At 44.7% G+C, this 24,700-nt stretch overlaps 1 protein-coding gene across 1 annotated transcript in view; it reads right to left on the bottom strand.

Moving 5' to 3' along the window:
- Positions 1-10,698: 10,698 nt before the first annotated feature.
- LOC308336688 (catenin delta-2-like) overlaps positions 10,699-24,700 on the bottom strand; it is a gene marked incomplete at both ends in the record, with an annotated part of 436,833 nt that continues 422,831 nt past the window's right edge. The window contains 5 exons of the mRNA XM_080794186.1: positions 10,699-11,058; positions 13,623-13,736; positions 14,926-14,996; positions 16,040-16,170; positions 22,567-22,697. Coding sequence (XP_080650312.1) covers positions 10,699-11,058; positions 13,623-13,736; positions 14,926-14,996; positions 16,040-16,170; positions 22,567-22,697 — 807 coding nt within the window. The remainder of the gene's footprint in view (positions 11,059-13,622; positions 13,737-14,925; positions 14,997-16,039; positions 16,171-22,566; positions 22,698-24,700) is intronic.

Below are 24,700 nucleotides of genomic sequence, written 5' to 3'. Positions count from 1 at the left end.
TAGAGTCAGTGATTTCACTTAATTCAAATTATTTTTTTGTTTTGTTGTGATAATCCTCTCTACTATAGAGTGTGCTGACCATATAAGGAGTTCCTCCCTGTCCCCAGTTAACCCCTGGGGGTAAAAAAACCTTAGGTTTCGTTTTTGTTCTCTATCCTGATTGGATGAAAGCTTGTGTCCCAAGGCAAAAACGAAACCTAAGGGTTTTTGACTGAAATCACTGACACCCCCTTTAAGTCATTGACTGTCTTCCGTGTCTTATTGCAATGAAAAACCGCCCTTCTGTAGCAGCAGGTAAGACAGCCGCAGCGGCACGAGAGAAACGGCGAAGGAAGAACCGAGGCCGGTCCGTCGCAATGGCGGAACGGAGTGGCCTTCTGACGCGCCATCTGGGGACACTGATGATGACACTTATCCTCATGCCACATTAAGTTACATCAGTCCGTCCGCTGTGCGACTCATCAGTCAGGGGGAAGACTGCGGCCTTGGCAGATACCCAGGATAAGACTTGTGGAGGAGGCTAATGTTCAACGCTATAGGGAGTCATTGCCCATATACACGGCGTCTGACAAGGAGCAGCTTTAGTGTGCCAGCAGGGAGGGCAAACAGGACGTGCGGGAGAACGGCAATTATCATCAATTGTGAACAAATGTGACAACGTACTGTACCCGTTCATTGGCCGTTCGTGTAATGTATAGCGTTCCTGGCGGGTGAAAACCATTTATGTCCAACGTGGTTTCTTTAACACATTTTGTACATAATACGTCCTGAAACGTCATAAGGATTGGAACCGAGAGGTGCCTTAGACGTCTGTGGACGTCCTAGCGACGTCCAAACGACGCGGGGCGAGATAATAATATTCAGAATAATTCCTTTTATTTTTTTTGGCATTTCGCTTTTCGCTTGCCGTATGCTAACGCTCTGTGAAACTATTAGCTTGTCATTGACTCCCATGTTAGCGCGGCGGAAAGAATGACTCGTATCTCCTCATCCAGGGCGCTCTCCGTGGTGATGAATGGATCGATATGCTGGCGCTGCGTTTCTGCTCCTCATCCGTCTCTCCCGCAAAATATGAACTCTTTTTGTAGCGTATATAAATATATTAAGATGATCGGAGATTGTGATGGCACTTTGTCAGTCAACTTTTTTAAGAAAGTATTTCCGGTTCATGGCTTTCAAAATGGAAGCGATCACTACTCTGGCGATTACTCCGGCGCAAGCAGCGCCTTTATTTTGATGCAGTTCCGGTACTAAATGTGTTAAAGATGGGGTGCCGTGATTCCCCCCCCCCCCCCCCTAAAACTTGATCATCAGGTAGGCTACTATGATTATCCCATTTAGACCTGAGGACGATTCTACAAAATGTGATGTCGGCCCTCCTACATTATCTCGTCGAAGTAATAAAAATAAGTCCCACGAAGCTGGCATCTCCAGCTTCCGTTACAGCCGGGGCACCGGTCTGGTAACTGGTTAAGCGCCGCCCCAGAGAGAACGAGATTAATTTACCTTTGCAATCGATGCCATGCCCGGCATCCTGGGATTTGTTTTATTCGCCATAATCCGGGAAATAAATTATAATTAGCATGTTTTAGCATTTTATGCTAACAGACGGTCGTGTCCACCTAAGAACGGCCAAAATACTCACGTGTACACTCGTGCACGCACGCACGCAGCCTTTATGTGCATTATGGCTCATAATCTGCTCAGAATGCGATATTCGGGGCTTGATTACAGCTTAATTTAGCCTTACATTATGCCAAAAACTATGATCGCCCGGATCATTCACCTCTGCTGCTGTCCTGGGAAAAAGCTATAGCGAGAACCGAAGTATATAAAGCAACCAAAGTAGACCAAACGTACTCAAGTAAAGAAACCTCAAAATGGTAGACCAATTAAAACCTGGAAAGCATCTGTGTGGTGGCGGGGGGGCAGTAGAGAGGTCATCAGCAGGGCATTGGGTTGATTATGATGCAATGTCCTCCTGAGAAGGCCTGTCAGTCAGAGCCCCGGCGGCATCGTCTGTGTGCGAACAGATGCCGCTATCAAGACGTTAACAGCGCCGGATGTCGGGGGAGACACGCCGCTGGCAATGTATCTGTCTGTTGTTTTTGTATCACCAGCATGTAGAACGTAATGTACAGTGGCGCAGCGCCGTTTCAGCACGCTTGACCCCCCAGACGCCGTCGCGTGTGCCTCCAGCAATGTGACTGCCGAATATATTATTACCTTTGAGCACATGCAACCGCAGCTATAGATCTGTTGCCAACTGGAAGATGCACTTGTTCCGCGTCTGCCCTCGACAGCACACAAGAAAACGTGACTATGTATTTTGAGTGTGTTTAACAGATTGGAAAAAATTATACTCTGGACGATGTGTGTGTGCGTGTGTGCACATGTGTGTGTGTGTGTGTGTGTGTGAGAGAGATGCCATTGTGAGTTGTAGAGCTGCTATTGTCAAGCTACATCAAGCCTTCTCTTTGATTTGTCTTGACTCGAGGGAGGATCTTGAGGGACTTGACACAACAGGAGAGACATTGTCTGTCTTTCCAGGTGTCCCAAACAGGTGTTCCAGGTGTTTTCCAAACTATAGCAGATAATCTGTGCACATACAGAGTAGGCTACTGTACAAAGTCTCCCGACAGAAAATTGGCAGAGAAAAAGCTAAATGCAAAACAAGGAAGACACCTCAGGGGTTTGAATAAACAGATTCTTAGAAATCACTGGGTGAGGATATTGTAGGTGGGTCGGAAACCGTGTATATCCAAAACTGTTACTCCTCAGGAAATGGGAAAAGACAGACGTAATCACGTTCACCATTTTCAAAAATGGCAAAGTAGGCCCTACTTTGTCATGAACGAGTATTGTGTTAATGAAACCGTAGAAATATGGAGATACAATGTGTCTGACAGCACCGATAGTCATGCAGAATTAATCTGATAATTAGATTCAGAATGTGATAACACTAATTAGTTGCCAGAAGTGCAACCTGCATAACACCTCGCTTTTCACATAAGAAACATAATAAGATATTGGGTTAACATATTAACTGCTTATGGCTTATTAACTGCTTATTCCGTCATATAAAACCCAACCGTGAGCTGCTCCTGGCGGAAATTCTCCATCATGGAAGCTTTTTTAATGATATAAAACGGGATCGCTGTAAACATATATTTTTTTGCTTGGCTATGCCTTCCTCAGCGATCCTAGACATGTTTTGCGCATGCGCACTGCCGTTCACTTCCTTGATTACAGCCCGACTAAACCGTCTCTTCTCTCAAAATCGACGTCGCTCTCCATGGTTTTGATCAGAACGGCAATGTTCTGTCCTCATTTCTGACTTAACCAAGCATCTCGTTTGGAATATTAACCCCTTCTAGTAAAGAGACATCAGACGAGGTACTGTACCGTGACAATTACCTAAACATGAGAGATATGTGCCATACAGTATTATGCAGTGGTGGGAAAAGTACTACTGGAAAATCTAAAAGTAAAAGTCCAGAATTCAAAATGTACTCTAAGTAAAAGTCCCAAAGTCCCAAACTCTTCTCCCTTCTGGCTCCAAAACTGAGGAATGCACTTCCCATTGCAGTCAGAACTGCAGCATCACTCCCAATCTTCCGCCGTAGTCTGAAAACCCACCTTTTCAGACTCCATCGTGGCCCATAGCACTTACCCTACCCCCTTAGATAGCTTTTCTGTAGACATAGATAGCATTTGATACAGACTTATAGCATGTTATGTAGACAGCACTATAATTGCATTGTATGTAGTCATAGTACGTCATAGTACATATGTACAGCATATGTATAGTTTCATTATATAGATATTCCACTGTTACGTTCTTAGCTTACGCATGTTTCATGATAAATGCTTTTCATGTGATGTATTCCCATGCTTTTTTGTTCTTGCTTAATGTAAATCGCTCTGGATTAAGAGCGTCTGCTAAATGCCTAAATTGTAAATTGTAAAAGTGCAAAAGTATTGGTATCAAAATGTTTTTAAAGTACCAAAAGTAGAAAATAAGTACTGGATCCGAGATGTGGTGGAATAGTAAAGTAAAGTAGCTTACAGATACCTCAACATTGTATTTACAGTAAGCGCAGTACTACTTACCGTTACCCCATTCAGGACGGGAACCCCTTTTTGGTGTTTTAAGCATTATGTAATACTTTGGCTATTTTGGCGCAAATCTTTGAATACATTATAACGCTTTCACTCAAATCTTTGCTTCTGGGGTGTCCCTGGAACAACATATTTTCAGATGTGGTTCTGCGGACAATTACACAATAATGTTGCTACATGTGCCGAACAAAAAAGATAATTGAAACAACAGTGTTTGTTTGCAAAGAGTCCATTATTTTTATTTATTTTTATTTCATCCCCCCCACCCCCCTTGTGTTCGTGTACAGTCCTTTTCGTCAGCACGGGTCATCTAAGAAGCATTTATGGACACGGACACACGCACACGCACACACACACGCACACGCACACGCACACACAACAACACACCAGTGCCTGAGCAACTTCAGGTGGCAATTCTCTTTATCTCCATGGGAGGGTGTGGGGGGGGGGGGGGTTGGGGTCCGATAATAGGTCTCTGTGCGTTTAGGTTAAGTGACCTAAAACCTAATGTACGCCACAGACTGCTCTCTTCGATAAAGTTGTTGCTTTTAGTGACATTAAAAATGATTTATATATATGTATATATATATATATATATATATATTTAATTCATATATATAATTTATATATATAGATTTGTCATTCAATATCAACAATTTATCCTAGTGATTTTTACTTTACTTTTTTTTTTTTTTTTTTTTACCTTTGTTTTTTTCCACGTTGTAAAATCGGACAAACTGTCGGTAGGCAAACGCCTCGTTTGGGACATTTCTTTTTGTACAAGGAACGCACACGCACGTACACGCACAGAGGCATACGACACACACACACACACACACACACATGCATGCATAGATGCGCTCCCTTGAGTGTACACGTATCGTACACACACACACACACACACTCACGCACGCACAAACACAGGCCACGCGTCCACTGCACACTCGTCTCGCACACAACACAATTACGCACGCATGCACTGTATTACTATACTTGCGAAGACGTCAACATTTTAGAACGTCAATTTTATCACTGCATTTTTTTACACTTTTTTTTGTTGTTGCCCATCTACACGCTCACAATGAGTAAAGACTGGGTGAGTGACACACCTGTGCACTGGTATATAAAACAGGGAAACGTAACCCCTAAATCCAACCTATAAGTGCATCATCCTGACCGGAATCGTTTTCAAATTGTAGGCCTGACAAGGAAAACGTGTCCTCACAATGTCTATATAGGCCTACCTGTGGGGACCCTTGCCCATCACAAGTATAGGAATACAAGTGCGCGCGCGCGCACACACACACACACACACACACACACACACACACACACACACACGGTCAGCCAGCAAACGGAGAAGAGGCAGGTCTGTACATTGTATGATCGTTTTGATCCGCAGCTATTAAGTTCATCTTTGCACCCGGTCGAAGAAAAAAACACGACGAAAGCAACAAAAACAAGAAAAGAAAAAAACATTATAAACAAGGAGAGGGAGTCACCTGGTCAGTGTAAAACTTCAGCACAATGTCCCGTTATATACCTCCATATAGGGCTGTATGTATGTATATACGTCCCCGCGCGAGGTGTCAAAGTTTGGCACGATTCACAGAGAAGATTGTGTGCACAACATCTCAATGCCTATATGTTTATTCTGGATGTCATAACCTGACTCTGCCAGACTGCGGCAGTATTGAGTTCACAAGTTCCCTCCTCCTCCTGCCTGGAAGTTGGATCTCTCAGGCAGAAACGATGAACCCGGAAGCAACGGGACAACAATCTGATATCTCCATAATACTTTTGAGTTGTAGTCTTTGTTAGGTTGGGTTTACATTTGCGCCGTGGCAGCGCTTCAATATGTCACCAGTCTCGCGTTGATCTCGCCTATAGCGGCCCGCACACGGCTGCATATCGCTCCGGTCTGATTTGGTCCGGAGTACATCGTCTCTGCCCGAGAGATACCAGACTCAACCTTTTGGAAGAATGCAAATGTTGTCCAGCAGGGGGAGTGGTTCAACCAGGCTAGGATGTCAGGCATCGAGGCAAACATCAAGGAAGAGGAAAAGAAAGCATCCACACACTACTTTCCGACAACTCACCCCTTTTCCGCGTCCCTGTTTTTTCCTCCAGGAATTTCCAGGATAAAGGAAACATTCAGTCTACTACTACTACTACTACTACTTTGGTGTTGAAACTTTGAATTTCGTATACTTTCACGACAGCAGACAGTGAAGTCGGTTCGCGGAAGTTGTCGGAAATTATCTGACATTTGAGTGGGCAAAACCTTACATAATACGAAATTGTCAATATAAGTCAAATAATATAGCCGCTACCCTTTCCATAGGAGTAGGCTATCTTTTTATATTTTTTCCAAAAATAACACAAACAGCCAATAGCATATAAGTTATGAATCTTGAACCTATAAGGCAACTAAAGGTTGTTTGCTGTAGTGTATGTACGTTAGTGTGTTAACGGTGTTTGAATTATCTGCATACATTACAGGGCTTTTACACCGGTGTGAGTTATGCAGTGTTCGGACTTACAGGTTCTGTCCCTGGGATTGGTTGAGGTTGCTGTGCTCCTTCCCACTCCCAGGTGCCATGCATGATCGTTAATCAATGATCTTTGTTGATGTTAGTTCTGTTTTTTCCTGTCATTATAATATATTTGCCCGATGAAGACCTATATAGTGGGTCGAAAACGTCGCATTGTTTTGCAAGTAGGTCTCGTGGAGCTCTAGAAACTAGTGTGCAGATGTTTTTGTCCTCTTCTTTAAAGTTTGAAACAATGTCAGCTCTCTCTCTCTCTCTCTTTCTCTCTGTGCTGTACAGTGCAGCGGTTCGTAAGCTATATTGAAAGTGGGCCCCCTAAAACAATTGGCAAGATTTTAATGATAATATATCAATGTCATGGTATTTCTTTTTCTTTTCCTTCTTCTTCTTTAAAACCGTGAACCATTGAGTTTCAATTGTGGCACAGATAAACATGGAACTTAAAAAAGTATACTACAGCACGTGTATATACTTCCATTGACTGAAGCCAAGAACACAAAATGATTGAATGATCATTGCAAAAAAAAAAAGCTTTTTCAAGAGGGGCCCTGATCCAGGAAAGCTTGGGAACCGGCCCGTTACAGAGCGCTGCACCGTATCAACGTTTACTTTTGTTGTTGTTTTGTTACAACCGACTGGTTTCTTACGCAGTGACCACGACAATGAGAAACCTCTGAAAGAGGCTATAAGGTCAAATAAGACCACCAGACCGTCAAAAATAAAACAAAACACGCACGGTTCAACCCTTTTTCCAGAGTCAGAGAGTGTGCTTTGAACGCATATACGTACGGTATGTACGTACAATACGTTGTACTTTTAGGTCATTATAGGCAGTGAAAAAGCACTTTTATCGTCAAGGACTGGGGGGGGGGGGGGGGCTGTGTCTCTGCCGACGGTCGGTCGAAGAGAGTTCTGAAGTTTATGTCCACAAACAAATCCACAAGATGGTGAGAAAACAGACTGAAAATACTGAAATAGCGTCTCTCTCTCTCTCTCTCTCCAGAGAGAAAAAGGGGCGTTTGAAGAAGGACCAGGTGTCCGCTTGTCGACATACATCTAGGATTGTCTGTCTGGGTCTTTTCTCTGCCCTCCTCATCGTTCCACTTGTTGCTTAGTGATAAGGTTTTACTCGGGGTGTACCACGTGCACAAAGATGTAACAATAAAGTACAACCTTGAACCTTAACTTGTTTTCAGGTCATTATCCAGTCCACCGTTTTTAAGACATTCTTTGCGAGTGTCGCCACCGCCAAAGAAAGAAAGAAAGAAAGCAAACAACATAGTGTAATATACAGTATACACACTCGCACACTCGCCTCCGAACTGTACACCGAACATGATGTACAGTTTCAAAGTGGGACGTTTAGAAAAAGTACAAATACAAAAAAAGGGGGTTAAACCATGAACAGAATACAAACAAAGAAGAAAAACTAGAAAGGTGGAAGGATTGTCTTTTGTTTTCAAAGAGGACATTCCATGAGAACCAAAGCTATATAGACGCCGGTAGTGGCCGAGAGGTCAGTGCAACAACGGGAAAAGAAAAAACGTAAGTTAGAGCAATGAAGGAGATGCTACCGTATGTTTGCCACAGAAATAGTCAAACATCAACTCCCCTGTATTGTGCCTTGACGTGCTTTCGTCTGCTTTCCTGTGCTTCTAAAAAGGTGCATCGCATACTCCAGTTCGAGGTGACAGCTTATCACCTTCACCTCCCCCCCCCCCCCCCCCTCTAGACCAATCAGTGAACGAGGTGATAGCCCCGGAGTGAAAGGACTTGTGTGTCACCGCGACGAGTGACGTCACATTGTAGTTTTCTAACCTTCAGAAAACTACAGCGTGGTGATAAGCCGCCGTCATCTCAAACTGGAGTATGAATGCGCCTCTACTGTGCCTTCCTCGAGTACCCTCATTATACCTCATCTGCTCGAGGGCGATTCGACCTTATAGGTGTGCGGTGCGGTGTCACGAAAAACGGGCTACCGAGGGGGTGTAACGAGTCACGCAACACCAGGGCTTTCATCTTTCCTGCACCTCCAATCCACTCCACTCTGGGAAGGAACAGTCAACAGCCACTCTCACCTCCAGCCCCAGTAATGGCTCTCTCTCTCATATCCCCCATTATCACCATTACCTCTTTACCTCTTCATCTCCTCCTCCTCCTCCTCCTCCTCCTCCTCCTCCTCCTCCTCCTCCTCCTCCTCTCCTCAAGGCCTCTCTTCATCTCTCCTCAGAATCAGAACTAAAACGTGGAGAAGCACTGTTCAGTTTTCATGCATGCAGCGCGACACATCTGGAACAAACAGGTCCGTCCGCTACAACACAACTCTGTTATTTTAAATCACTGCGGGAAAAAATATTTGTATAAAACATGAAATATTTGTCTATTTCATGTTTTACTTGTATTCAAATGTCCCTTTATATTGTGCAATTTTTCTCTGTGTTCTAAATAGGTATTCTCCCGTTACGGAGATTAGGTGACGTACTGAATGAACGTTATCTTCGTATCATCGGTTCCTCACCAATGCTCATTATAATAGGATAGGCACCATTTCCGTTTACTCACTCTGTGTCTCACTGAAATGGAAGTCAAAAAATAAAATAAAATGACCAAACCTGCTACACCAATGACATCACAAGCAGGCGGTTTTCGGAAACTATGTCCACTCCACAGCCCTACTCTGAGACACTACGTTTACATGCACAACATTTATTCAGAAATGGATAAATCCAGTCATCAGAACGTCTGCCCCATTGTAGACTATAGTGTTTTTTTGCCCATGCATGTCCAAAGCAGGGATGGCCATTTGGAGACATTCTATGCGTGCAGACATGTTTTACCCATACTTTTTTTTTAAGTTTAAAGTTCTGTGGTTGTTTTGGGTTGAAGTCGCGTGTGGTTGCAGGGACTCTGTGCTTCAAAAAAATATATTTTCATATCAGTTAATTGGCGTTAGTGTATGTCGGTTATTCATTTCTTAACGGACAATGGTTATGCATGGGTTGGCCATATTCCGAATGAATGCTTTGGTCATGTAAACAACATCAGCAATACTTTTATTCAGACTCCATGCAAACAGTTGGGTATGAATCTCTGTTCGGGGATGAATTCATTCATTCTGAATATATTTCGTGCATGTATAACCGCAGCCGGAGTGAGTGAACCATATAATTAACTTTAGGGTGAGGACCAATTCTACGAAAATAAGGTTGAGAATGTGTGAATATCTCCATTGATGATGTTGAAATATGTGGCATAACAAATATAACACTCGCCTTGCCCTCCCTCGAACTGCACCCTGTCCTTTTTCTGCTCCTCCAACCCGTTGACTCACATCCAATCCGCTCGCTCGATGGAACTTTGAACGCAAAAAAAGCAAATTCGGCGGATGCCAAGATAACCAGAAAGTAAATTAAATGTGGTCATGCACATGCGCCGCGCCACCCCACCTCTCTCTCTCTTTCTCTCCCTCTCTCTCTCCCTCTTTCTCTCAGTCTCTCTCTCTCTCTGGTGGTGCCCCCCACCTCCCGTTCTAAAACAAAAACGCTCCAGTTTGCTGCTGTTGGCTACACCCCTCCCCCTCCCCATCCCACCCTCCCACCCCCCCCCAAAAAAACGCCTCTCGGTTCTTTGCCGGCTGCAAACTGTGGATCACCTGCTTAAAAAAAAAAGAAGAAGAAGAAGAAAAAAGAAAGACACCTCACCTCCTCGCCATGCGCACTCACAAGAAACACACTCCCTCTTACCCCTCCCAAACCCCATCATCACCATCATCATCATCACCATCATCACCATCATCATCATCGTGTAGACCAGTGGGTTTTCCGGGGGCCCGCCTAGGAGTCCTTGAGGCGGTTCCCTTTGCACAATCGTATGTATAACTCAGAGAGTGAACGGAAATCAAAAAAACGGACCCTGGTGGTTCCATTCGTATACGCTCTCCGAGTTACCGGGGGGGGGGGGGGGGTTGTTTCATGACTGGGTGGGTTGGGGTGGGGGTGTTTGGGGGGGTGGGTGGGTGGTGGTTCTAGACCCAGGAGTCGGGCGAGGCCGGGTAGTGGCTGGTCTCGTAGTTCAGTTCGCTGTACGGCCGCGACGCCGAGTAGAAGTCCACATAGTTCCCGGTGGACTTGAGGCCCAGGTGCATGCGCAGGTCCTCGCGCGGGTCCCGCTGGGGGGCCGGGGCCGGCGGCGGCTGGGCTCCCGACGACGGGGAGGAGGAGGAGGAGGTGGCCTGGACCGGGACCTGGGGCTGGGGGACCTGCTGCTGCTGCTGCGAGGAGGAGGGGGAGGAGGAGGAGGGGGGCGGGGGGGGCGCCACCGGCTCGTCGTAGTAGGAGGACGCCTCGTCGAAGCTGCGGCTCTGGCTGTGCGGGGGCGGCGGCAGCTGGTGGGCCTGTGGTGGGGGGGGGGGGTTGTTATTAGTATTATTATAATTTCTTTTTTATCCCACAGTTTTCACTGCGCAAAAAGCATGGAATACGGATGTGTATATTACAGGAAACACTCCGGTAAAGTCCCGAATTGTACCGTCACTCCTGTATAATACCGTATATATTACTGTATCCTTGAGGCTTACGGGCAAGTGTCAATAGAGCGTACAGTATGTGCGTGGCATCATCATCATCATACCAGGAAGTTATACAGGAACGCCTACTGAGTGGCAAAAAGCTGCTTTATGGCCTTCAAAGCCCCTACATTCAAACAGTAAAGTCCTATGATTGCATTAAACGACGTTAAACAATGTTAAACTCACTTTGACACTCGATTTGCCACTCACTTTATGCATGTGTACTTTATGCCCTCTATTATCTAATGTAATCCTGGGCGCTATGCTCTGCCAACCTTTGGAGAGCAACAGACTGACCTCATGCCTCCTTCTAATGCATGAGGAGTCCAAGCTGCTTCTTTTCACCTGACAGGGGGGGAGTTTCCCCGGCCGGACGTATAGCGCATGGAAGGAACACGTTATTCCAACCAGTACCAATCAGGCCCCCCCGGCTGGCCAGCGGGAGGCCTCCACACAGAAAAGGCCCTTTCGCCAACCCCCACCTAGGGGGATTGTTATTTTTGATCGGTTCCGATCGAGTCGATTCCCTGTTTATCCCCGTCTATTATTAGTGTGGTTGCCAATTAGAGATGGCACACTATTGACACACTAGTGTTCTCTGTCCTAGATTTATTTTTTGCCAGCAAAGTGAACCTGCTTTTTTGTTAACTTTTGCACAACAGATAAGTGGAGCTTTTTGGTCATTCTTCACACACTGTTGTCACGCTTCACATGACATCTCAATATATAACATAAATGGTAAGACGGAATTCAGTTCCCACTTCCTAGTGGGAACTGACTCGCATCAGTGCAAGCACACTCTCAATTGCCCAGCTTTGCAAATGTTCTAGTTGTAGTGGTTGGTGCTTAGCAAATTAGTGCCTGCGTTTTTGCTCGGAGAAGTCGCTCGAAAAACACAAGCGTATTTACGCGAGCGAGGTCCCGTGAATTTGTTGCGTGCTCGTTACGCGCGCACGCCCGCGACTCACCAGACCTGGATTCTGTTTAGCTTTTTTTTTTTACGCTTGCATTGTTGCTCCCCTCTTGAGCAGACCTGTATTGATCCAGGAAACAACGCCTGCGTTCCTCATTTGCAAGGCCCTTAAAGCTGCCAAAATTCAAAGGAAATGGCATGCAAATACAACAAGTCAATTGAAATAAGAGAAATGCCTTTTCATTTTTAGGTCATTGACGCATTTCTTGAGACAAAACATACAAATCTAAAATGCAATAGCATTTTCATTTAATCCACAGAGTTGCTTATTCTATGACACAATTACAATTATAAATGTAATATAATTTGATTTTCAATTTTCAAAACGTGCCCTGCTATAATTACAGGACAATGTTGAAAATGAAAATGCAATTTTGAAAATTCTAACGAAATAGAAATGCTTTTTAATATCCAGATATCGATTGCATTTAAGTGAACATATAATGAGAGATACTTTTTTAATCTCCAGGTGTGCTCATTCTATGACAGAATTAAAGAGCAAAAGCAAATAATGCTAGTAAAATGTTGTTTTGTTTCTTTTCAAAGCAGTGAATGGTTTGGCACCTCAGTATCTGTCGGATCTTAGGTGTATAATCCCCCAAGGTAGTCACTGCATGCGGTCTGCAGGACAGCTAAACGTTAAGGTAAAAAATAAGACTGCAGGACAGCTAAACCTTGGGGTAAAAAAGGAAGACCCGCTTGAAGACCCGCTTGTGGTAGAGCCTTTTCCATCATAGCCCCACATACATTATGGAATGCGCTCTCCCCCCCAATGTCAAACTGGCCCCCTCCATTGAGACCTTAATTAAATCCCACCTATAAAGTCGATGTTTTGTGTGTTTGCTGTAGTTCTCTGTGTTTAGCTACAGTGTATTTCGTTTTATTCTGCTGCACTTTGTGAACTATGAGTTGTAAGAGGTGCTTTATAAATAAATATTGGATTGGATTGGAATAACATTGCATTTTCACTTTCAAATTGTACACACGCCAAATTGAAAATGAAAATGCGATTGCCTTTTCATTCTGTCATAGAATGAGCACACCTAGCTGGAGATGGAAGGGAAAGATGAAAAGCAATTTCTCTTATTTCATTTGAACACATTCAGACCATGGACGTGTACAAACATCACATCTAATCCAACCGTTGGATCCAGTGGACATGTACACACGTCATGGCGCTTTATTATTGATGTCATTTTAGAAAAGAAAATTGTCTCAAGAAATGCGTCAATGACCTGAAAATGAAAATGCATTCATCTTATTTCAATAAGACTCTTGTCACTCCAGACATGACGGCCCGCCGGAATCAAACGAGAGAATCGATACGCCTTTTTTTTTAGATAAAAGCAAAAGCATCGATTTACGATTCTCAACCTGCTTCATGGGGAGTGAATGAATGGATCCCTACCTGTTGGTGGGGCGCGGCGGGCTGGGGGAAGGAGGGAGGGGGAGGGTAGGGGTCGTAGTCTTTGAGGACCATCGACGGGCTGTCCTGCTGGGGCTGGGGAGGCACCACGCAGGGCTGGGCGGAGAGAGAGACAGAGAGAGAGAGAGAGAGAGAGAGAGAGAGAGAGAGAGAGAGAGAGAGAGACAGAGAGAGAGAGATGGGTGGAGTGCGGCGAAGTGAGGCGAGAGAGAGGGGGAATAGGAGGATGGACAGATAACATGGGGAGGAGATGGAGAGGGGAGGGGAGGGGGGGGGGAGGAGAGAGTGCGCATTAGGACAAGAGAAAGGCCTTGCAGAGCTGTGGTTCTCAAAGTGGGGTCCGGGGGGGCGGTCCCTGAAGGGGGTTCCATCCAGCGTTGTTTTTTACAGCAAATTTAGATTTTTACTTTTAGTCTCTTGAAAAGTTTTCATTTAGTTGTAGTCACATTTTAGTCATGTTGTGTAGTGTTAGTCTAGTTTTAGTCAACTAAATATTTATCAGAAGATTTTAGTCGGCTAAATCCACAGTTGATTTAGTCGACCCAAAGGTATTTTTTGCGGGCCTTGTTGCCGTCTTAATGACTGATTTTACACTTTGCTGAAAATAGCCGATCTACAAGCTCACAACGCAGCTCGCTGCGATATGTTGTGGGCTTGTCCACAACTTGCAACTTGTCCACAGCTTGCCTATAGTACCACAGATATGGTAACGTGAGGTATACCATATGGTCCCATGCACCTCAGTGATCTGCGACAGGAAGCTTTGAGTATATGATAATCAGGCTACGGTCAATTCATCTGGAAATGTTGTTTTAAATGGGGATGTAGAAAAACAAAGAATAAATAGTTAAAATTCACTCTTGCCACTGTGTACGGTGTACCTTTATTTTATTATTTTGTACCTTTTTTTTACCTACCATAGCGTTCAAGGAGGACAAAAAATAGTTCAAATTCACTCTTGCCTCTGTGTACCTGTATTTTTATGAGTGTGCACATTGCACGGCACACCACAAACATCTATAGCCATAAATCATACTGTCTGGGTCACACTTTAAACACGATTTCAGGAGCGACACTGCGACAGCCATTAAAAAAATCCATCAGAAGGATATCAGGTCTCATTGAGAAAGCTGAGATGAGGAGATTTTTATGAATAGTTTTCATAAATAGTTTCCCACATTACTTGATACTGTACTTGTTACTACATGACAATCATTTGACAGCTGTAGTTACAGTAGTTCTTTCTTTCTTTCCTCACCTCTGACAATAGGCTATAGTATCTCACCTGGTTGGGCTTCATGTCATCACTTCCTGTCAAGTAAGAGTTGCGAAACAGCGTCGATGTTCCACACGACACTGAAACAGAGAAACAACGCAAAGTGTGTTCAGCAGTTTGAACGCACTGACGTAATTGATTGTAGATCTGCTATTTTCAAAATATATTTGAGTGGTGCAACCACTCCAAGGAACAGCAATGTCCGTCCCAACCTATGTATGTGACTATGTTTAGAGTACCAGTAGGGGCAAAGGTGGCGCTGTTGTGCCAGAAACAGAGAGAGAGATAGTGTTGCACTGTTGCCTGCTATTGAGAGAGAGAGAGAGGGGCCATCTTGGCCATCAGAGTTTGGAAGCGCTCGCTTTCAGCAAAGCGACGTCCAACCATGCTGCCTCCTGCATTATGTGCACATTCAAATCAGGTGATAGGGACGTTGAGTGATATCTAACGAGCGCTCCCAAACTCCAACACTTAGAAAAAGAATCACCTGCAATGACAGAAGAGACCTCATAACATGTCTACAGTGGATTTTTTCCAGAGACAAACACTTTGCAGACAGAAAGAGGACAATTCCAGATTTTCGTACAGCTGCAATGCTGGTGAGATTGACGTTGTTTAATACAATCAGACTTTTGTGTATGGGCTCATCAATGGGAAATGGCAGCTATAGTCACCAGCCTGCCATTAACTTATATTGGCAAGATGGCTGTGGTGTGCATAATGGTCAATGGGCTCAGAGAGGGCTGCTTACTTCAACTAAATCTATATACGTCGTTCCATACAGTACTCCGAGATGACAGTTCATCTCTAGGGAACGTGCAACACTGTGGCAGGAAGAGGAGAAATCAGCAGGAAAACGGCAAGAGTTTCCCGAACCCCCCTAATTAGTAATAAGTCTGTAACCACTGCATGTAACGAGAGGGAGAGAGAGAGAGAGAGAGAGATATGGTAAAGTACTTAATAAAGAGTGGAAGAGAAATGGCAGATGAAAAAGTATAGGGACCTCTCTCTTTCTCTCTCTCTCTCGCACGGACGCACGCACGCACGGACGCACGCACGCACGCACGCACGCACGCACGCACGCACGCACGCACGCACGCACGCACGCAACAACGGAACACACCTGCCATGCCGTCCTTCCGGGACGTGTGTCCTCCTCCTTTGTTGCTATGGAAACCGGCGTTGGTTGCCGTGGAGTCGTAGTCCATCTTGCGTTCCTTCAGACTCATCATCTCCCTGGGAGACGCCGGAGCGCTGGCTGTGCACGCACGCACGCAAACACACACACACACACACACACACAGACATGCACGCACACACACATGAACGCACGCACACACGCGCACGCACGCACGCACACGCACACACACACACACACACACACACACACACACACACACACACACACACACACACACACACAGATTGATTATAATTTACTTTTTTATTTTATCTTTTGGTCCAGAAATGTTAGTGAATGTGAGTTGACAAGGAGTCCTCTGCATGATGGCCATTGCGTTGTTTGGCAGAGCTTTTAAAAAAAAAATAAGATTGAAGAACATAAAAGTGACTCAAAGAAGCTTTGGGCAACCCTGAAGTCACTGGGGACTAAAGATAAGCCCAAAACGAAAAATGACAATATAGGTAAATGGTTTTTTAACCTTTGATAAAGCCAGTGTGGCAGAGAACTTCAATGCTTTTTTCACCAATATTGCAAATGAATATGATTTAGTCCAGAAACTCCCCGTTAGTACAGGTGAATATGGAGAAACGCAGGTAAATAAATATTATGAGGCCAAAGGGATAGAGAAAGAGCAGTTCTCTTTCTCACATATATCAAATTAAACAGTTGCAAAGATTTTAAGACGATTAGATACTGCCAAAGCAAGTGGCCTGCCACTTTTTTGCGGAGACGAGGTAATAGCTCCATATGTAACACACATCATAAATCTTTCAATCTCCCAAGCAAAGGTGCCACATGATTTTTAAAAGGCCAGAGTTACTGCCCTACATAAAAAGGGCAGGAGGGATTAAGTAAGTAATTACCGGCCAGTATCTATTTGAAGCATTCTCAGTAAAATATTTGAAAGAGTTATTCACGACCAGATTTCAAATTATGTAAATCATTTTGACATTACTTTATGACTTACAGTCGGGTTTTAGACAGGCGCACTCTACTGAGTCCTGCCTATTATACCTAACAGACATGATAAAAAAGGAAGTTGACAAAGGCAAGTACTGTGGGATGGTCATGCTGGACCTTCAGAAGGCCTTCGACACAGTCAACCACAAGATATTACAATATAAATGAAAGGCGATAGGTTTCAAAAGTGAGGCTCTGTCTTTGATAGAGCACAACTTAAGAGAGGTAACCAACCTTTCAGTCGAATGTAACGGAGTTAAACTCCAGGAGAAAAAAATCATATTTAGGTTGCACACTAGATCAGAACATGTCTAGTGAACCGATGGGCCCCACTCGTGTAATTGGCAAGATCCACACAAGGACTACGTGATTCTAAAGTACGATTGCCAAATTCCTAGATAGAACCACTATGAGGACACTGGCCTCAGCATTAGTACAATGTCTCTTTGATTACACCTGCCTAACCTGGTACAGCGGCTTATCTAAAAATACCAAAGTACCAAACTAATGAGTCCTGTATCTCTCCCCAAGAACCCACATTGGCACTAGCCATTATAGATAATTAAATTTGCTCCCAGTGGAAGGCAGAATACAAGAACTGAGACTCATTATGGTCTGTACAACTTTAAAAGCACAATGCCCAAAATATTTTGAAGGTTACTTCCCGTATGGTAACCAGTTCCATAGTTTGAACACAAGGGCTAGTGTAACTAATCTTAAACCACCAAACCTAAAACATAGGGTAGGTAGAAGCTCTTTTAAATATACAGGGGTGGAGGATTGGAACAAAATCCCAAGGGAAATTAAATTTCCAGTCTTTTTCCAGTTCCAGTCTTTGAACATTTTTAAAAATATGTTGAAAATGTGGCTGATGGGCAAGTTAGTATAGTGCTGTGTGACACTGGTGACAATATGCTATTTCCGTGCTTCGACACAGACACACGCACACGCACACACACACACACACACACACACACACACACACACACACACACACACACACACACACACACACACACACACACACACACACACACACACACAGCTGTCAATAGGAGTGGTTGCATCACTCAAAAATAAGGAAAATTACAGACTGAAAATTAACAAACCACAAACAAACAACAAGCAGGTGAACACAGAGCTCTAACTGCAGCTGTACACAGTCACAATCTTATAGGCAATGTGAAATAAATCAATTATGATGAAATACACGATACAAAGTTGCATATAAATCAGAAACTGCATCTCCTGACATAAGACATAAGAAAAAAAGTTCCCACTTTACAGACAATGCTGTTGACTGCACAACAAGAGATGGTGTAGTGAGGGGTTTCAGAGCACACACACAATTAAGAGTCCTAATCAGGACAACACAGTACACCTGTTGTATAAAATACATTTATGACCAGTAGGTGGCTCTGGCAACACTTGCTATTAGAGGGCAGAACAATGACTGTGCCTGACCAAAAACCAAGCTCCCATACTCTGTTAAATTATATGAACATTTTTACATTTTTACAAGCATGTGTGCGTGCGTGCGTGCGTGTGAACGTCATTCAAGGTGCAAAGTCATTAGTCATGATTTAGGCTGTCAGTGTGAGAGGTCACCTCCACAATCCTGTAAGACCCCCGGGAAATCGCAGTCACGCACGCACGCACGCACGCACATACAGTGTAATCCCAGCTTACATGATGCCATCCTGACATGCTGAAACGGCTTACCCGTGTCTCTTTTTTATTTTATTTTATAGTTTTTATCCCACGATTTTGCAACCCATTTCCTTCACCCAGTGTCAATTATCTAACGTAATCATGGGCGCTACACTTCCTCTGCCAACCTGGGGGGGGGGGGGGCAGCGGACTGACCCCATGCTTCCTTCTATGCATGAGGAGTCCAAGCTGCTTCTTTACACCTGACCAGGGAGAGTTTCTCCGGCCGGATGCAGCGCGTGGAAGGAACACATTATTCCGACCAGTTCCTTTTCGCTCCAACCCCACCTAGGGTATGGGCACTGATGACGCGAAGGAGGGAACACGCCCCCAGCGCCCACAGCGTACTGTGGCGTGTCGCTAGGCAACAGGCCGCCAGGTAAGCATGCGTCCCGAGAGAGCCAGTGGGAGAGAGGCAGAGTGCAGCCGAGAAGACCACGCCTACCACTCGGAAAAGAGGCAGTTATAGGACCCCCGCAGATATTTATGCAGCTGGTAATGAATTGATTTAATCAATTTGGGCTTGTTTTATTGTATGTTTTAGAAAGCCTTCTATATTGTCATGCAGCTCAGAGGTATTGTATAACAGCATCTAATGCTGGCAGGTGGTTGAGTGCACTGTCGACGATGAAAAGTGACAAAGTCATCAAGGGGCCAATTTAGAAAGAGCAAAGATGGCGAGGAACGGAGACAACCGTATGCATTAGGTGTGTCTTTATGAACATTGGCTCCGGTTTAATACGTCCTGATTGCTTTGCAAAACTTAGAGCCATTAAAGGTCAATTTATAGGAGGAGAGATGGTAGAAAGATGACAAAAAAGGTGGCCTTTGAGATTATACTATAATTATAAACGTGGGGAGTCAGTGCGCCTCCAAAGACTCTGAGGAAACAAATGATGATTGGAAATGATGCCCGCGCGCGGCTGCAGCTTGACGCGTTCTCCCCAAAGAAACGGAAACACTTTGCCAACGCTGAAAGTTGAAGCGGCGCGCGAGTGGATTTTCCATCCACCAGCTGAAGTGTTGTTTTGGTCGACTAAAACTGTGACGAAAAATGTCTGTCGACTACCTTTTTTCACTGACGAAAACTAAATGGAAACTAAATGAAAACTAAGCCATTATGACTAAAACTATGACTAAATATAATATACTCTCGGTTTTGTCAACAAATAATAACTAGACAAAAATGTTAGGAAGGGCCTAGTGGACAAGAGATCCAGTATAAGTCATTTTACACTTGGAAATAGCAGATCTACAAGCTCACAATGCGTCGGGCTGCAACGCATTGTGAGCTTGTAGATTGGCTATTTTCAGAAAGTGTAAAATCAGCCATTACGACGTCTCTCTCTCTCTCTCTCTCTCTCTCTGTGTGTGTCTTTGATCCATTTCTAAGGGGCTGAATGGCAGTTAGCATATGCAGAGTTGAGATACCATGGAGCACAATTGTGTGCGTGCGTGCTACAATATCAAAGCTCCTCATGTTCAATGTCACTGTAAAGTCAAAAGAGCATCCTTCCCTCCTCTCCTCCGTCAAGCTTTTATTCTTTCTTCCCTCGATCCCTCTCTTTTCCATCCTCTGGATTCCCGTTTCCCTTTGTCTCAGTGCACGCACGCACGCACGCACACACACACGCATGCACGCACGCACGCATGCAGAAACATTATGCGTATGCGGGCGTACAGACACACACTCATAGAACCGGGCAGGCACGTTGGCACTTATTTTATAAGTGCATGTGCACACAAACACGTGCATAGGCCTACATTACTATATCAACATTTCGGGACAGTGATTTTATGAATAACACTTTTGCAATTATTTTGCCTTTTTGTTAGGCATAACCTTGAAGCCGCCCATGCACTGAAGGTTTTCAAAACTCGTTCCAGGCTAACGACTTCTTTAACGCCTTTTTAATGAAATCCCGCACTGACAACAACGCCATTAACGTGTTAATTAGTTCAATCCATTTATTTAACGATAAACCTATAAAGTTGGCTCACCGCTAATCAAAGCTCTCGATCGCTTCCCCTTCAGCCTCAATGCGCTGAGAAAAGAGCAAGGTGGTGGATGAGGCCTTTATAGTCAAGAGTGTTCCATTACTAATTGCGCTGGATAAATAAAGCGACTGTGTTTAGTGGCTCAATAGCAACTCCCCGCGACCGCGCATCTAAAATATGAATGCTTCTAAAGACTCTTGTAGCCAGTGATTTGTCTGATCACTGGCCATTGCTGTTTTGGGGAGACGAGGAGGCGCTCTTCTTCTACAACCAAATGGCAGCCGTATAAGCCACGAATAGCTGTTCTACAAGCTCACAATGTGGCATGATGCAATGCGTTGTGAGATTCATGTATAGATCCTCTGTTTTCTGGCTGCGACAACGGAATGCAATTAAGCGTAAATCAGACGTCAACTCCAAACCCTTCAACTTTATAACCCTCTAAATGTGTAATCCTGACCACAGACGGAATCTCTTCCTAATCGTTCTACCATGTCCGTTGCGAAGACTTGAAGAAAATGGCCCATTCCTCAAATGCGTCTATACTTGTGTGGCAGTTGGCCCTTAAAGTAATACGAGTACACGCACACATAAACACACATGCACGTGTGCACGCGCGCACACACACACACACACACACACACACACACACACACACACACACACACACACACACACACACACACACACAGAGAGAGCTGGAGTGCCAGACCCTATAGCTGAGCCAGCAGGGAGGAGAAAGTACTTTTCCGGCCCATCAAGCCTGCTAAGCTCAGCGTGGGGAGAAATCACAGCTGAAGGCTCCGCTATAGCACTCATGCTAACAGCTAATGCTAATTCATCCCTGGCCCACGGAGTGGGATCCCGCGGGCCAGAGCTAAAGGCCAACGTTAATCGCAGCGTGAGGGCCCATGGGCGGGTGAGCGATGGTGCTAACTGCGGCCTAGCATGCTGGGAAGACCCAGGGGGGGGACGGGGGCTGCTAATGGTCCAAAGGATGCCCACTGAGACTGTACCAAGACATCAGAGACGCATATACTTCCCACACACACACAAAGTGAGTTTGGAACTATGACCAACGATTAAAAAAACACTCCCATACCTATTGGGAGAAATACAGCAACGTGCAAACACAGCAGCAAGGTTTGTGAACTGTTGCGACAAAAGAAGGTTAGCTAATGGATAACAACCACCCTAAGGACTACTGTCTGTACCAAGTAGACTTACTGTATGTAATGTAATGTAAACAGAGCTGCTACCCTATTAAACACATCTCAACAAATCTGAGGTTAATTAAATAGCCGTGAGGAAAAAAAAAGAATATTTATCCCAAAGTCACTGAAAAAGATTGCTGCTATTTTTTTCTCCAAAAAAAGCTTCATACACTAACGACACAATGTGACATAGCTCTGTTTTAAAAAATGCTGTACCCCCTGCAACTGTATATATGTGACAGGTGCCAGCACTTTGGTCCTCATCTCGCCATACTTTCCCCATTTTCAACTGTTTTTATTATATTTGCGGTTGTATGGGGAGGTCCTGACAGGGGACACTGACCTGAGCGGTTGTTTGGGGAGGTCCTGACAGGAGAGCCTGACCTGAGCGGTGGTTTGGGGAGGTCCTGACAGGGGACACTGACCTGAGCTGTTGTTTGGGGAGGTCCTGACAGGGGACACTGACCTGAGCGGTTGTTTGGGGAGGTCCTGACAGGGGACACTGACCTGAGCGGTTGTTTGGGGAGGTCCTGACAGGGGACACTGACCTGAGCGGTTGTTTGGGGAGGTCCTGACAGGGGACACTGACCTGAGCGGTTGTTTGGGGAGGTCCTGACAGGGGACACGGAGGGCGTGCGTGACGAGGAGTACGGCCTCTGGCGGTCTCTCTCTATCGTGGAGGCGGAGCCCACGAAGTGGTACTGGGAGTAGCCGTCCTGCAAAACAAACACACATCACACAACAGCGTTATAGAATACAGTGGGTTTTCAATAGGGATGCACCGATGTATCGGTCCACATGTCGGTGTCGGCCGATATTTGCCGTTAACGGTCAATATCGGTATCGGTAAATAAAACCGACATTAACCGATGACAGTAGCCGATCTTTGTTGATAAGCATACTTCCTGCGTTGGCTACGTTATCTGCAGCCTATACACCAAGCTGTTGATTCTGAACATGTATTTCTGGTATGCGCGTGACATCATCATCAAACCAGGAAGTTATGCGGGAACGCCTACTGAGTGCCAAAAAACTACTTTCTGGCCTTGACAGCCCATACATCCAAACAGAAAAGTCCAATATGATCGCGTTAAACAACGCTAAACTCACTTTGCCATTCACTTTATGCATGAGCATAGCCTCTATTGAAGATGTATTTGTTTCCCTGGCGCAGAAGGGGTAGATAAAAACAACAAAAGACTAAATAAACATAAATCAGTATCGGCTACCGGCTAAGTTGCTATTTTAAACATCTGTATTGGCATCGGCCAAGAATGTCCACATCGGTGCATCCCTGGTTTTCAACCCTTTTCATATCAAGGCTCATTATTAATGCGGCATGTGAGCCACGGACCACCATTGGATCAGAGCCATACAGAGTTGCGACATTGAGGGGGCAGAAAACAGCCCGGTCATGTGGATCATTGGACTGGCCCCATGAAGTGAAAAGAGTTGTCGTAATTCTACTCTATGGCTCTGCATTGGATGCGATTTATGCCTCTCAGACTCGAAACTAAAGAACATGTTTTGTTATTGTTATGGGTCACAACACAAGTAAGATTTGTTAAAAAATCACACCGTGTAAAGTACGTGCACAGGGGGCTGGCTCGGTTCCGGCGAGCCGCCCTGCGTCCAAAACGAGAAATGACAGAGTTACCATGTGGGGGTCCCTGGGGGGGTTGCTGGAACATCCAGACCCCCAGAAATGCACCCAGGGGGCCAGTTTCCGGCAAGCATGCCAAACTATTACTAGAAGGAATATGATAGGAGTATAAATTCAATTAAAAAAAGTCTACACATATTTTACTTGAACTTTCTACATTGAACATGACAGGAGTATAAAGTCTTAATGTTACAGAGTGCATACTGTCCATTGTACTTAACCTGTGACTACATGTAGATCTAGCGTATACTAAGAAATGCTTGTGTGCAAGGATGGTGAAGCTTCCCTTAGTCATACTGTGATGATAGTAGTAATAGTAGTTGTGGACGTGAGTTGATATGTTATCTGACAATTGGTATGAATGAAACATTTTTTTATGTTTTATTTTTTACTGTACAATACCAGTGCATTATTATTAATAGTAGTAGGATATGGGAATTCCACCTTTATCTACCTTGTTAGAAGACATGGGTTGTGAATGTTGTGGAATGTTTAGGAGCATGTCTGTCCCATTGTTAATGGACAGGTGATAATGGGTAAGGGTGTGTAACCAGTGTTGCCAACTCTCCAGTAACGGAAGTAGCTAGTGGCTCCTCGAAAAGTCGCCAAAAGTCGCCAGGGGTGGGATATGCGCGCGCGTAGCGCGCGCCGCCCCTAGCGACTTTTTTGCGTCCCTAGCGACTTTTAGGCGCCCCTTAGTGCACTTAGTTTGTATCATCTCTTCATTTGATAACACATCGTTTAAACTCATTGTAATATAAAAAAAAAACATACCTCAATTTAACTAATGTTTAGAACGCTATTTTGTTCCGATCCATACAGGAATTAGAAGGTTAATACTTTATGCATCCGAGTGTGTATTTTATTTTTTACTAGCAGACTAAACTGAGCTGCCAGTGCTTCCTCCTTTCTTGCTCTGTCGAGCTCGAGGGGCGCGTTCGGAAATACCGCACCGGAGCGCACTCGCCTAGGCAGAGCAAGAAAGGAGGAAGCACTGGTAGACAGTCTGTGCAGTGTGCACATAACCGAGCCGAGGAAGCCACTGAGCCTGCTGTG

This window comes from Protomyctophum bolini, assembly GCF_963924005.1.
Source record: "Protomyctophum bolini genome assembly, chromosome: 21".
Taxonomy (NCBI): Eukaryota; Metazoa; Chordata; class Actinopteri; order Myctophiformes; family Myctophidae; genus Protomyctophum; species Protomyctophum bolini.
This window is presented reverse-complemented; position numbering and strand designations above follow the sequence as displayed.